The sequence below is a fragment of the Dasypus novemcinctus genome, chromosome 5 (genome assembly GCF_030445035.2).
Source record: "Dasypus novemcinctus isolate mDasNov1 chromosome 5, mDasNov1.1.hap2, whole genome shotgun sequence".
Taxonomy (NCBI): Eukaryota; Metazoa; Chordata; class Mammalia; order Cingulata; family Dasypodidae; genus Dasypus; species Dasypus novemcinctus.
Genome location: NC_080677.1, coordinates 108,928,080 through 108,943,643, shown reverse-complemented (window position 1 = coordinate 108,943,643; position 15,564 = coordinate 108,928,080). Strand labels below are relative to the sequence as shown.

General features: G+C 50.3%; 1 protein-coding gene across 1 annotated transcript; it reads right to left on the bottom strand.

The window, feature by feature from the left end:
- Positions 1 to 240: 240 nt before the first annotated feature.
- On the bottom strand, positions 241 to 7,095 carry CPA1 (carboxypeptidase A1). Its single transcript, XM_058297359.2, has 10 exons — positions 6,944 to 7,095; positions 6,326 to 6,407; positions 5,655 to 5,888; positions 5,345 to 5,446; positions 4,646 to 4,747; positions 4,338 to 4,448; positions 3,507 to 3,597; positions 2,773 to 2,972; positions 2,174 to 2,258; positions 241 to 528 (listed from the first exon to the last, which is right to left on the bottom strand). Exons 1-10 carry the CDS (start codon positions 7,006 to 7,008, stop codon positions 341 to 343), a joined length of 1,260 nt encoding a protein of 419 aa, XP_058153342.1. The 5' UTR covers positions 7,009 to 7,095; the 3' UTR covers positions 241 to 340.
- Positions 7,096 to 15,564: the final 8,469 nt, after the last annotated feature.

Here is a 15,564-nt window from a genome sequence, read left to right as displayed (position 1 = left end):
GTTAGCAGCTGTGGCTGCTGCTTGCTACTAAGGTATGAGCAAATCACCCCCACTGACGAGCTGTGCTCAGGGTGGTCTAATTAAAACAGATGCCACTTGGATACAACTTCACAGGACCTTGGAATGCAGGGAAATTTAGGGGTCATCTAGCCCAACCACCCACACATTTCTAGTGAGGCCTGTAAGAACTAAATCACCTCTGCCCCAGCATGAAAAGGCAGACAAACCATATGCACTCCCACACGCAAGCCCCAAGATGCTGTTTGGAGTACACTCAAGCTTTAATTGATTTCCTAGGTGGGGCCAGAGAGGAGGAAGCGGAGGGTGCTGATGGGCCAGCTCAGTAGGGGTTCTTGTGAGTGTGCTCCATGATGGTGCGCAGTGCCAGCCACGTCTCCTCGGCCGTGGGGACGATCTGAGCGGCTGGCAGCAGGAAGCCATAGCGCCCAGTGTCCCGGAGCTCAAAGGTGAAGGAGTACTTGATGCCCTGGCTATAGGTCCAGTCAACGGTGCTTCCACTTGCTTGGTCTGAGAAAGGGTCAGAAATAGGGAGGAGCAAGAGTCAATCACTTTGGAAACATTTGCATGGGCCGGGTTAATGCTCAAAAGCAGCAGCGCCTCATGTGGTGCTGGGCATGGAGCGAGCATCTCCAGGGTCTGCCTGTGACCAGGTAGCCTGTCTACCTCCTAGGAAACTCCTGCTGAAGGGTCTAAGCCCAAGAAACCCAAAGAGGCTGGCTAGCAACGGTTCTGTTCATCCAGAGATGCAAGAAAGTTTCTGCAGTTGCTAAAGCTCCACTGAAAACTGCCTTCATCCAATAGCCACTGCAGTTAAGCCTCTAGGTAAACCAAAATGGCACCCTTGATGAAAACCAGGATTTGTTTTTCCATGGGTTTGGTCTGCAGGGGGAAGTACAAAGGGCCAGAGCCAAAGCAAAAGCCCCTTATCTTTCTTTAGGAGAAACTTTGCCTAGGTTTGTAGTTAACAGTAGGTAGTGAAGCCCCTTTTGACAGGCAGGGGAGAGGGAGGTAGGATGCGTATCAGGATCTAACTTGGCATACTTGAAAGAGGCAGAACCTTCTAAAGACCTGGGGTCCAAAAGCGAGGCCATGCTTAGGTAAGATTGGGACCTGCTCACTCTGCAAAACATGAGCCCTCTAGGTAGGAAAAGGTGCATGTGCAACTTTCTCATCTCTGTCCTTAGTATCCACTTCTACCTCTCGTACTCCTGCTTTGTCAGCTGGCAAACTTGTTCCCATCCCTCAGGGCCCTAGAGAATCTGCCCTCCCCCCACCCACCTCACCTCACACAGTCCCCCACCCTCTGCGTCAGCCACACTGATCTCCCTGTTGCTCCGCAGCGAGCCAGGCCTGCTCACGCAGTCGGGCCTTTGGTCTCGCTGGGCCATCTACCTGGAAGACTTCTAGATAGGCTCTTGGCCTCCTCGCTCATATCCTTCAACACTTGCCCAATTTCACGCTCTCAATGAGGCCTATCTGCAGCCCGCCTGGCCCTGCCCCACCCCCAGTACTCCCAATTGCCTTCATCCTGTTCTAGTGTTTCTTTTTTCCTTAGCATTTACCGCCTAAGATCCTACATCATTATTTGTTGATGTTTATTGGCCGTCTCATGGCCAGAATGTAAGTTTCATAATCTTTGCTTGTATTAGTCACAGTTAAATCCCAAGCATGTAAACCAGGGCCTGGTACATAGGAGGTGGTCCTTAAGCATTTGTTGAATTATTTCCATTTTACTAGCGCTCCTCCCGGGGACATTGCATTTGGAAGGAAGCTGGGAAAAGATGTGGTATATTCTCTCATTGAAAGGCATTGGAGGAGGAGTGTTATTTTTTTTTAGTTGAACTTCCTGGGGATCTACAGATCCCAGCAGGACTATCCAGCCCATCTTGCATGAAGCTGGACTTAACACCCAAACAAGAGGAAAGAGTTCTCGAGGAGCTCACATATTCGTCTGAATTACAGTATCAAAGGCAGAGTCCATGCCAGGAAAAGGCACCATCTACTCCTCCCAACAGCCAAAGCCCACCACTGTTGGGCTCCAGCATCATCAGTCCCATCACCCATGTTCCCAGATCTAGGCACCCTAGGCTACTTCCTTTAGGAGGCTTACTCCCTTCCCAGGGCCACCAGGTCAGACCATGCAGCCACTTACAAATTGTGTCAATGATGCTGCCATACTTGTACTTGGTCCCATACAGAGACTCCAGGGCAGTCACAGCAGACTTGGCCAGCTGATCCTGGAGAAAGCATCAAGTAACACCACTTGTCATGACCAGTGACACCAGGCCCCCAGATTACACAAAGGCCAGGGGAGCCTGGGGGCTGGCAGAGTGACGCGGCAGCATGTACCAGACAAAAGACTGGCCCCAGAAGAGAACATGGGGCCTGCTCGGCCATGCAGGGTCAGTCTCAGGAACTCATCAGCCCCCTGATCTGACCCTGCAGGTACTGTCTTGCCCTTCAGTCACACTGGCTGCTGTCCTGCAGCTCCCAGTATGGTACCACTTCAAAGTCTGGCCCCACTCCTTGCTCTGTTGTGGGCACAGACTCAACCACGTGGTGCCTTGGTTTCCCAGATGGAAAGTGAGGCTAGCCTGCCTTGCCAGTCTTCCCAAGCCATCGGGTCTATGGGAGAATAGAGGTGCTAAGCACTCTGGTTGCACATACTCCCAAAAGGCCTACTGGGTGAGAACCAGGCCTGCCTGAAGCCACCTGGGGGATGGGCAGCCAAGTAGAGAGCTCAGCACGTACCAGCTCTGCGTGGTCAGGGCATGGTTCTGTTTTATAGCCATAGGGATAAAGGAGGAGCTGGGAGTAGCTGTGGATGGAGATGAAGGCCTTGATGTTCTTTTGGGCCTTCACAAAGTCTACAATGGATTTGACCTCCGCTTCGGAGTTGGCGTGTGCGCCACGATAAGTCTCTGTGCAGGGGTTGTTGCTGGCTCCAGGCACTGTGGGAGGAAAGAGGGAGTAGTTGGCATTCCCTACACGCGAGAGGTGTGACTTCCATGGCTTCTGGATCTTTGTGTGGGGCTGGGGGGCAGGTGGATGTAGGCAGGTTCTTCCCCTTTCCCCCCATTAAGGAAAGGCCAGAGATCTTTTAAAACCTGGGGACCCTACCAATCTCCCCAGTCACACTTGGGCAGAGCTGATGGACATGCCCACAAAACAGGCTCCTCAGGCAAGGGTGGCTCTCACAGTGATAGTGGCCAAGGAGGGAGAGTTGAGGTTAAGCTACAAAGCCCCTAGCTAAGGTTTCAGACCTTAATTCCATTTTGGAGGAACTTCCTGTTACAGATAAGTGACAACCAATCTCAAGAATACAGCCTCCATCCCCAAGAGCCCTCAGAGGTAAATCTGACATTCCCACCCCCCCTCCTTTCACAGCTGGGGCCAGGAAGAGGGTGAAGGTGATGGTACTAGGAAGGGTAAGAAGCCATTCTGGGTTGTCCCATCCCTGCTCCCCCAGTCACACTGGGCCTTACTCCCAAAGCCAGCATCCCAGTTCCTGTTGGCGTCCACCCCAACACAGATAGAACCTGGCGTGAGGGATCGAGTCTTGCGCCACATGCGATTCTGTGGAAGGAAATGGGATGAGCCAACCAATGGCATATGTTGAGCATCACACACTTGTCTGACCCAGTGCCAGCCTGGAGTTCAGAGCCTGTAGAGAGTAGTATGGGCTGGGAGAGGCCAGGAGGCACTCTGGAGGAGGCCGCAATCAACACAAGATGTCTTCATTCCTGAGCTGGGGTGTGGGCACAGCCTGGAATCAGAAACCACTTTCAACTGGTGGGCAGGAGGATTCACAGAGGGGGCTCTCAGATGAAGGGCAGTAAAGAAGACAGTGGGATGGCATTTGACCAGCGGGTTCTATGTGGTGGAAAGTGAAGAAGGCATGAGGTGTGCCCCCATTTGATTGGCAAGATGTCATAGTCGCTGTTAAATAAAAGTTGGAATGGTGGTTCTCAACTGGGGACAATTTTGCTCCCACCCAGGGGAGCAATGTCTAAATGTCTAAAGACATTTTTTGGTTGGTACAGCTGGGGTGGGGGTTGCTACTGGCATCTTGTGGGTAGAAGATCAGAATGCTGCTAAATATCCTACATTGTCCAGAACAGAACCTCCACAACAAAGAATCATCCAGCCCAAAATGTCAATAGTGCTGGGTTAAGGTGCCCTGTCCTGGTCTAAGGAGACACATGTGTTTGCCCCTCTCTCACCTTCCAGGAGTTGCGATTAGCGGTGGGTAGCTTGTGGGACTCAGAGAACAGAAGCCCACCCTGCTTTCCCCAACAACAGGAACAAGCCTTTACCTTGGTGTGGGTGAAGACAAAACCATCAGGGTTGGTGACAATCTCCAGAAAGATGTCCATGTCGTTAAGAATGGAGGTAAAAGTTGCATCCTGGCCAAAATCTTGTACGATCTGGTAGAGGATTTCAGAGGCAGAGGGTCAGAGTGGGCTGGGCCAGGCATCTGCCAAGCTAGAGGCAAATAGCTACCTTCCTTCAGCCTCCCTCTGTGGTCACTGCTTCTGGGTGTGAAGGAGAGAGCAGGGCTTCTGTGGGCCCTGAATGCCAATGCCCCACCAGGTGAGATCCCTCCTCACCTCCCCAGGCTTACCTTCTTTGCAAACCAGACTCCACTGGCCTGTGTGACCCACTCCCGGGAATGGATGCCAGTGTCGATCCAGATGGCTGGACGGTTGTTTCCCCCATTGCTAAACTGGAGAAGAGGCAGGGTAATGATCTAGGTCACCTCCTTGGCAGCTGGAGTTCGCCTTGCCTCCCTGAAGGGAATCTGACCCAGTGCAGAGACCACCTGCTCTCTCTGCATCTCAGGTAGGGATTGTAGTTTGTGGGGCCATCACTGAGGTGGGATGTGGGAGCTGTGGGCTGGACAGGGCTCCTGCGGAACTTGGTCTCCTGTCCTCAGTCCAAACTTGGGCAGATATGACTCAAGCAGACATACTGGGCACATGCTCCACCAACCATACATAGTTCTCTGTGGGAGGTCACAATAGAACATTCTATCTGGACTACCCAGACTCAGCAATACTTTCCATAATATGATGCTTGACTGGAAACACTTGGGTCACCTAAGAGTTTACATCACGTGCAAGAGAGTATATGCACGTGTGTGCATGTGTGTGTGGACACACTCTTAGACCAGCATGGAAACCCACACCCTCCCAGATGCCTGCCTGGGGGCGTCCGTATGACATATTCCCATGGTCCTGGGCTGGTGCCCATCTGTGGGTGTACAGGTGTAGACCAGTTCCCCCGTGTGTGCCCCGTCTATCCACACACGGGCGCCCATTACCTTCAGCACGTAAATAGGGCGGTCTTCATAGGTCTTCCCAATCTGGATCTTGCTGACAAGTTGTGGGTTCTCGGCCACCAGCATGTCCATGAAGCCATAGATCTGAGAAGGGAGAGAGGAGGAAGGAAGGCCCTCATGGCTCCCAGGCACCCAGACCCTCCCTTAGCAGCCCCATCCCCCAGCCACGCAGCCCTCGTGGGCACAGGGAGGCCCCATTCCCAGCCTGGCCAGCCTGGCACAAGCCCACATTCTACCAGCCATGATGAGGTGCGAGATGCTTGAGCGAAGTGGCCCCCAGGGCTGCCCTCACCTCCTCCAGGGTGTGGTAGGTGGCATAGTTGAAGGAGTCGGTGGAGCGGGCGCGGGCCTGGAAGGCAAACATCTGCTCCTGCTCCTCATCCAGCAGCCGCTGCACATCCTCGATCATGATGGTGTAACTGATGCCATGGGTCTCCAGGAAGATCTTCACAGCCTGAATGCTGGGGAAGGGCACTCGGACGTCGACGGCAGAGCCAGGCCGGGCAGGGCCCCGCCAGAAGTCCAGCTGGAAAGGACAGGGGCAGGCACTGTTGCAGTGGTCTGGAGGCACTAGCCAGAGAGCTGGCTGGGAACGGGCCTGCCTGGGAGGGAATGTCGCACTATGATTTCCTATATAATTGGGGAAGGGGCACAGGTGTTAGGGGCAGAGAAAGAAAGAAGGGAGAACCCTGGGGACAGGATAATGTCCTGTGTGCTCCAGGCAGTGGCCCCAGAAGTAGAGTGCAGGGGCTTTGAGACAAAGGAGAGGGAAGTACTGGGAGAGGAGTCTGGGGGTTTATGTCATTTCCTAACGGGTCAGTCCCATGTTCCCTTTCTTGGAAGCTGGGGAGAGAGTGCTCAAGCACCAGTCGGTGCCAGGAAGTGTGGGGGTCTGGGGTGCCCCCTGCTAGGCTGGGAGGTCTCCTGGGGCTTTGGGGGAAAGGCTTCTCTCCTTCCTCTGACCTGCAGGTGCTCCAGCTCCTCCAGCTCCTTCACCTTCTGTACCTGGGCTTCATCAACCACTGAGATTCGGAGCACCTGGTGCCTGGGCAGAGCAGGAGGGGAGACTGAGCCCTGGGGCAGCCCCAGGTCTCGTCACACACACTGTAAGGTGGGGGGAGGGCGGCGGCAGCCTGAAGACCAGGCCTAAGCTGGGCAGGCTGAGAATCAGGCAGGGACCCCAGGTCTGGCCTCGGGCCTCTGGGCTGAGCAGGCAGAAGCACAAGGGGTCCTAGCAGTGGGAGGCCTGGGCTCCTTCACCCCTTCTGTTTCCTTCCTTGGAACCTCTAGGACACTGCTGTCCCCATCTCAGTCGAGACTCTAGTTCTCTCTCCAAAGTCAGCCCAGGCCCACACCCTCTACTTCTCCTGAATATTCCTCCTCAGAGTTTCCGATTTCTCCAGGGCTCAGGATTCTGTTCTTGGAGACCCAACCCCTTCTTTGCACTGCCCCCCAGGATGGTGAGTCAGCCTCTCTCTGGCCCATGGTGTACCCAGTCTCCATCTGTCTACCTCCTCCAGACTCTGGAGCCAAGTCCTCCCCATCTCCCATCTGAGCACCCCCTCCTCTCCAGACCCCTACCCCACAAAGTCTTCTTTGCCAAAGACAGCCACCAGCAGCGCACTCAAAACCAGCAGCCCCCGCATGCTGCAGCTAGTTGGGAAGGTCAGACTGAGGCTGAGAGAAGGTCCTGGAACCTTTTAAACTCTCCAGGGCTGAGGTCTCCTGGCTGGGCCCAAGCTTTGTTCTCCCACTGGCACCTGTGCCCTGTCCCACGGAAAAGGGGGGGCCAGGAGTTCTCAGCTCTGATACCTTCTCACCCTCCGATAAGGCTACAGGGAACAGGGCAGCTGGAGAGATAAGCTGGGTCCAGCCATGAGGGACCAGCCTGAGCAGAGGGTCAGCGGTGACTTGAGGTCTCCTAACAGGGACCCTGCCTGCCCACAGCCCCCTGACACCTACAGCCGTTTGCCGACTAGGAATTGTGGAAGGAGCCAGGACCCTGGAGCAGTCAACCAGATGGAGCCTCATGTGAGGCACGCCCTTCTCCCTCATCCGGGAGCCCCAGCTCTTTTGTTCCCATGATGGAGCCATCTGGGACCTCCCACCCCCACTCTGCTCCTGCACCTGCCCAGCTCCTCACCACACTGGTTTTTTTCCAGTGCTTCCCCTGTCCTGTGCATGATCGATCCTTCTCTGGGATATAGGCCATAGAAAGGGACTTCCCAGCCCCACGCCTTCCTGTCCTTGGTGGCCTTGTGGGAAGCAGGCCATAGCAGGGGAGGAGCCCAGCATCTCCCACCACCCCCACGGCCCACTGGCCAGTTGTTTATGTTATAGATTTCTGGGATCAGGGTTGTCCTTGATGGAAATTGTAACCAGATTTCATCTGAATGGAAAGGGTGGCGGTAGGAATGAGGTCCAGACCCCTGTTGGACTGTACAGTATAGAAGAGAAACTGGAACTCACAGGGGGAATTTGTTCCAGCTCAGGAAACTGATCTCATCGCAGAGACATCCCATACAAATCCATGCTAATCCGCAGAGGCCCCCAGGGGCTCCCCGGCACCATATGGGGGCCCTGAACTGTCAGAGCCTCAGGCTTGGGCACCGATGACAGGCGAGGGGGCCATTGATGGTTCTCATCTGCTTCCTCTGTCTCACAGCCACCACCTCCCACCACCACCATCCACCACCACCCCTAACCATCTGGTCAACCCTCCTAGCCTTGGCTGACCGACTCTATTGTATGTACTCGCAGCTCTCTCACTGGAAGTTTGCTAAAACCCTCAGATAACATTGAACCTCCAGGAAGTCGCCGCTGCTCCACTCAAGCATCTTTTTCTGCTCTCAGGGCCGGGGACGAGGCTCAGTTCCCTGCCTTAAGCTTCCTCTGGCTGCCCCCCTCTCGTTCGTGTACCCTTTCTCTGACCTTTTGTCCCTTTGTCATTCTTTTAACCAACAATCATTCTTCTGGGCCAGGTGCTACGTTCCGGACTGGGATGACGTCCAAAGCAGGCTCGTCCCCGATGTCAGGGAGCTCACAGTCCAGTGGGAAAGACGTCAGTAACCAACAACCTGGTGTCCATTCAGGTCTTCCAAGAAGCTGTCGCCAAGACAAGATTAGACATGCAAGACATTACTTGGGAGAAACACCTGTGAAGGAGAAAGGGGACTGCGCGGGAGGAGGCAGAAGAGACTTCCAAGCACAGGGCAGTTCTGACACCTGCAAAGAGAGAGGTGGAACGGTGGGGGATTGGGGCAGGAAGAGCGCAGGCTGCAGTGCTGCGAAAGTCCGGGCTGGGCTGATGCAGAATCTTTGAGCCAAACTCTCAAGTAGGAGGTGTCCTGCATCCCACAGGACTGGCCAGCACTGGGGCCCCCGCTGTGGTCAGACAATGGCCGGGAATAGCCCGTGGGGAGTGTGGCCCCGTCAGAAACACAGCCGGCCGTGGAGCCAGAGGGGCAGTCACGTGCCCGGCTACAGGACCCTGAGCAGCACGTTAGCTATCACGTGGTGTGGGAAGTGCTGCTATGGATACGGGACTCTGGGCACATAAGGGAACATCCAGGGAAGATTTTACCCAGAATGTGACTTTGACCTGGGTTTCTGTTTTGTGTTATTTTGAGGAGATATCGGGGATTGAACCCAGGACCTCAGCAATGGGAAGCAGGTGCTCAACGACCAAGCTACATCTGCTCCCCTAACCTGGGTTTTGAGACAGGATTTCTCCAGGCAGGGAAGGAAAGGGGCGTTTAGTGCACTATGTAGTACGTGAACACAAACTCCTATTTATTTCTCCTCAGTTGTGCCTGGAGTGTTTTTTCTGTCTCCCGAGCAGAGCCATAAGTTTGCTCGGGCAGGAACCAGGTCTTCCACATTCCTCGTCTTCTCCCTCCAGTCTTGGTACACCCTGTTCCCGGGCTTTTTTAATCTGTTCCCTACCAGGAAAGAAGATTTTGCCGAGGTTTACTTTCTTTAACTTGCACTGAAAGCAGTATTTCTTTCTCCGTTTCTAAATATGAAGCTGACCTACCACTTTGCATATGTTTCACTCACGCTATACATGTGTGGACTAGGTCTTGGGCCTTCTTTAAATTCCTTCCAGGAAAAACAAGCCCCCTGAAAAGAGGGGGCGGGGAGCTGTGGCGAAGGAGACTTCCCTTGCCAAGGGAGCCTCTTTCTGCCCAAGCCACCCATCTAAGACAGGGAAGAGTCATGTAATCCATTTTCTGGCAAGGTTAGAAAGATGAATTCAACAGTGCCAGCTGAAATTGGGGCCAGCCCTGGTGGGAAGACAGGCACAAGAGGAATTTGGGTCTCAGGTGGAAGCTGAGCCTAATCTCCTGGACCCCTTAGGAAAGTGAAAATTATTTCTTTGTGAAGAGCTAGAATGTAACCCTGGGCAGGGACTGCAGCGCTGCTTTCTCACCCCACATGATTTTTTCACATCGGTCCCAAGCAAGGGCAAAGACAGAGGCCGGTCAGCTAAAGGCTAGGGGAATAGGCAGAGCGCCAAGATCTGTTACCACAGAAAATAAACCACCAGGCTGGGATACAGAGTCAAGGACCTGCAAGAGCCAGACTGCAAGCAGCCAGGAGGCCTGCTGTGGCCACACTGAATGTTGTCCCTCCCTCTTCTTCCTGATATGTGCAGGTGTCCATCCCTCAGGGAAAATTACCCTAATTCTAGCTCAGGGTAAATTCTGATTGGTCTAAACCAATCAAAGACTGCATTTTCTTTTGTAAGTGATTGGTTGAGAGGTGAGCATGTGACCTAGTTGAGATGTGACGAGATCTCAGTGAGGAAGCTTCTAGAAAAAGTTCCCTCACACTTAAGAGGAACCTTCCTCTGGATATTATCATGTCTGTTGTCCCACTTTTGGACCACATGATATAAAATAATATATATTTTGCTTTTTATTCATTGAGGTTTCTGTTGCTGTAAAAACTATCCTAACTGATACATCTACTAAGCTTTTAAAATGCTTGTATCATCAATAGATGGGACCATTTCTACCCTATCAGAGCCTTTATATGAAATGGAGAAAGGCATCTCTCTCCCTCTAGACAGACATATCTCACCCTTCTCAGCAGGTTGCCTTTGTACAGTGCACATACTGCACAACTGTCTGTGGGGCCCTTATGCCAGAGAACCTCCAAGCATAGTAAACAGAAGCTCTAAGGCAATGCTCAGAGACACCCAAGCCAAAACCTAGAAAATGGTTTTCAAAAGAGGCGAAGAATCAGTTCTCAGCATCCATAGTAGAGGTCAAGGGGGATAGTGGATAAAGGAGATTCTTGCAGAGAGCAAGCAGAATGGCTGGATGCAGTAACTGGATGAGACTTTGGCTGTCTCTCTTTGGCAGATGTGTTTAAGATTGTCCGTGGTACGGTTGTATGTACGGGAAGAGGGGTGTATGAGGTTTTGGGGCAGCCCATGGTCAACTGTAGTAAACACTTCTCATTTTCCCTGCCCTGTGTCCTCCTCCTTCTGATAATGGTACTTCCATTTTCCTTAGGGGCCATGCCTTCCCTACTCCGAGGCTACGTGATTTAGGTGGGGTCCACTGCCCCACCCCCTCTCCAGCTCCAGGAATGCGCCAACAAACTCCACTTTTTTATTAGAGTTTTTTCAAGTTGGATTTCTGTCACATGTGCCTAGAGAGGTACAAGATATTTTCTAACTTTAGAAGATAGCAAAATGGGACAGGGAATGCCTGCTAAGGATAGAGTGCCACAAACCCATTATATGATTTTAGTCAGGTCATTTCACATATCTGGGCCTCAGTTTCTCCATCTATAAAATGGGGGAGTAAGAATGATCTCTGAGGTCCCTTCCAGCTGCATCCTTTACAACTCTAGGACATTTGAATAGCTTACCCAAAAGAAAACCTCACAGCAAAGGTGAGAGGCCCTGGAACGGGACAAGGAGGCTTAACTAGGACTGCAGGCAGGTCAGAATAGAGCCTCACAGGGGCTGGCGAGGAGGCAGTGTGGTTTGAGAAGGGCTGCATCCAGGGGAGGTTGCAGTAGTAGCGGTGGGAGGTCACCAGGGCTGGGGGCTGTTGTGGAAGGCTGGGAAGAGGACATCTCTTCAGCAGCTTCCTTTGGTGCTACATCTCTACCCAAGTGCCCAGTTGAAGCCCTCTGTCTATTGTTTGCTTGCTTTGAGGCTGCAATGCCCGCCATTTTTAAGTGGCTAGTGGTGTTTGTCTCCAAAAGTGGAGGCAGAATTTTTCTTTAAAGGAAGTCACCTGAAGAGAGAAGCACTCCAATGGGACTTGAGGAAATGTCAAGTCAGACCCCAAATCCTGGAACAGAGACCTTTGAAAGAACGGGAAACTGAGCAGGAATGGACCTTAATGTAAAAGGGGAAATAGCAGGGAGGGCCTTCTTGCCGAGCCTGAGAGAGGAGCTGAGGAGCATTTGGAAGGGCACTGTGATGGGAGCAGGCAGAGAGCCAAGGAGAGCCAAGACCTGGGGGCCAGCCCGCGAAGAGCGGTGAAGCACCAACCCAGCAGCAGCGATATCCAGCATCCAGTTGATGCTTTTTTTAATTTTCGACATTATTTTTCCCTGCAGTATTCCCTGGCCCTAATGCAGTATTCCCTGGCCCCAAGCGTTACTCCCTGGTCTTAGCTACATGGTAGGGAACCCAGAGAGGTGAGCTGATGGGCTAGAGTGGTGAATGGAGAGCCGCAGAGTTTGGTGAGGCTGCTTGGGAGAGAGCAAGAGGTCACCGGCAGACCTGAGGGCACGAGGCTAGCAAGGCACGAGCCTTGCGCAGTAACCTTGTGGGCCACGTTATTCTCAAGATCGTCCAATTCCTCAGGGAAGAAGAGCTGCTGACGCTTCAACAGGTTAGACCTAGTCCAAGACCTAGTCCACACAGACGCTTCAACGGGGAGCCTGGAGTGTGCTACAGGACACCTCTCCAGAAGACCATTATTTGCGCCACCCCCCAAGCTCAAGGTGGAGGGCAGGCTGTGGCTGGGGAGAGTAGGGGGAGGTTGGCAGTGTGGCCACTGTGACAAGGGGACATGTGAGCTGGACAGTCGATGGGATGCTTGACTGCAAAGCACTGGCAGGCCTATTGCTCCCTGGATTCTCCTCGCACCTTCATACTGATGGTTTCCTGGGCCTTCTCATTTTTTTTTAAAGGAGATTTGTGTGTGTGTGTGTAAAGCTATTTTCTCTCTGACTCTGTATCTCTTCGGAGTGGTCCGAGGGATGGTGAGGAGGATGGGGGAATTAACAGCACCTGGTCCAACCCCCTGGATCCCAGCCAGGAGCCTGAGCCCCAGCCGCTGCACGCAGGCCCATCGCCCGCAGCCTCCACCCACGGCCCTCCCCGCACACAGGAGTCTTTCACATTCCAAACAGCCTGCCTGGTTTGTTTTTTTAAGAAAGCAATAACCGCAGTACATTCACTGTGGTTCTTTATGGCTTTCCATATGTATAATCGCTCTTTCTTCAGTTTTTCCAATGTTTTTTCTTTTAAATAAATGCTCATAAATTTTACTGGTGAAAAGGATGAAAAAAACATGCCTGAAAAGAGCGGTTTGTTGGAAAAAGGAAAAAAAAAACCCAAGCAGATGTAGAAAAACTGAGCTCCCTGTTTACCATTTTATACCTAAGAAAATGGGGAAAAAAAGTTACGTTTTTATGAAAAAGATTATTCTGTAATTTATCTATAGCTTGCATGTCTAGATAAACTTAAACCCCCATCTGTGTCCCTGAACTTCCTGGGAAGACCCGCCCGGGCGGCCCCTCTGTCCTGAGGGGAAGCAGCAATGAGCTGGCAATAGGTCAAACACCTGGCTTTAGTTTTCTCTCAACTGTTAGGTTCATATGGGGCCTGGCTCATAATCCAGAGCCCCCCCCCCCCCGACCCTAGTCTTTATAACTGAAAAAGGAGGGGTCACAATAGAAGCTTTTAAAGGACTCTTTCATCTGGAAAGTTCTATAGCTTTATGATTAAGTCAGTCACTTGATGAACTAGAGTAAAGAAACTGATTCCAAAGGCCTTTCAGGTCCCGCTGTGCCCCTCCTTCCCTGCCCAGAGAAGTTCTAGCACTGTTTTCCTCCTTCCTCCCAATACCCTGCCTCCCATCCAGCTCTAGTACAGTTCCAGCAGAACTCCAGTTTTATCTGGGGCAGTGTTGTACCAGCTATAAAGAAATTTCCCAACCTCCCTTGCAGCTAGCCATAGCCATGTGAACCAATGAGATAAGCACTAAAGTCCAGGAATGGGGATTCTGAAAATGCTCTTTAAGTGGCTCACATTTTGTCCCTTTCCCTTCCTGCCTAGAAATCAGTCATATGATGGAAGTAGAACAGTTGTCTTGCAACTACAGATCAAAATGATGGCTAGTGGCAGAACAGAACAGATCAGCGGGGTCTTGGTCTCCCATGTATCAAGGATTCACTGAACTAGTCCTGGACCCCCCCTCCCACCTCAGGACTCCCGTTATGACAGATATAAAAGCACTATCTGGATAAGCCATGGTAATGTGAGTTTCTGTTTCACACAGCTAACCAATAGGTACTAGCTGAGGAGGAGACACATTCCTTCAACAAGTATTGAGTGTGTACTGTGTGCCTAATGGCAAAGTACCAAAATATATGAAGCAAATACTGACAGAATTGAAGGGAGAAATAGATGGTTCTACAATTAATAGTAGGAGACTTTAATACACCAATTTTAATAATGAGTAGAATATCTGGACAGAAGTCAAATAAGGAAAGAAAAGATCTGAATGGTACTATAAGCCTCTGGGCCTGACAGACATATATAGAACACTTTACCCAACAGCAGCAGAATACCTATTCTTCTCTAGTGCACACGGATCATTCTCCAGGATAGATCATAGGTTAGGTCATAAAACAAGTCTCAAATTCAAAATATTGAAATTGTACAATGTATCTTCTCCAGCCACAATGGAATGAAGCTAGAAATCATTAAGAAAGAGAGAATGAAAAATTCACAAATACGTGGAAATTAAACAACACAATCTTAAACAACTAATGGGTCAGATTAAAAATCACAAAGGAAATTAGGAAGTATCTTGAGGCAAATGAATAGAAAACACAGCATACCAAAACTTATGGGATTCAGCAAAGGTAGTGCTAAGAGGGAAATTTATAGCTCTATGCTTACTTTAAAAAGAAGATCTCAAATCAAAGACCTATCTGCATAACTGGAGGATCTAGAAAGAGAAGAACAAACTAAACCCTAAGCAAGCAAAAGGAAAGAAATGACAAATATTACATTGGAGATAAATGTAATAGAGAGTTTTAAAAAGCAGAATCAACAAAACCAAAATTTAGTTCTTTAAAAATATCAGTAGAATTACAAACATTTAGGTAGTCTGATAAAGGAAAAAAAGAGATAGGATGCAAATAATTAAAATCAGAAATGAATAGGGGAACATTACTATCAACCCCACAGAAGTAAAAATGATTGTAAGAGGATACTATGAACACCTGTATGCCAAAAATATTAGATAACTTAGATGAAACAGACAAATTTCTATAAACACATAAGCTACCTACACTGAGTCAAAAAGAAATAGACGACCTCAAAAGACCAATGACAAGTAAAGATATTTGAATCAATAATCAAAAACCTCCAAATAAAGAAGAGCCCAGGACCATATGGCTTCACTGGTGAGTTTTGTCAACCATTCCGAGAATAACACCAATCCTGCTCAAACTTCGACAAAAAAACAAAGAACACATTCTTTGAGGGCAACGTTACCCTAATACCAAAGTCAAATAAAGATACCACAAGAAATTACAGATCAATATCCTTTATGAATATAGATGCACAATCCTCAAAAAAATAATTGGAAGACTGAATCCAAAAACACATTAAAAGAATTATACACCATGATCAAGTGGAATTTATTCCAGGTATGCAAAGGCAGTTCAACATAAGAAAATCAATTAATGTAATATACCACATTGACATAATGAAAGGAAAAAAAACAAAAATGCATGATCATCTCAACTAAAAGAGAAAAGGCATTTGACAAAATCCAGCACCCTTCTTGATAAAAACACTTAGAAAACTAGGAATAGAAGGAAAATTTCTCAATATGATGAAGGGCACATATGAAAAACCCACCACTAACATATCATACTCAAAGTTGAAAAATAAAGCTTTCCCTCTAGATCAGGAACAAGACAAGAATGCC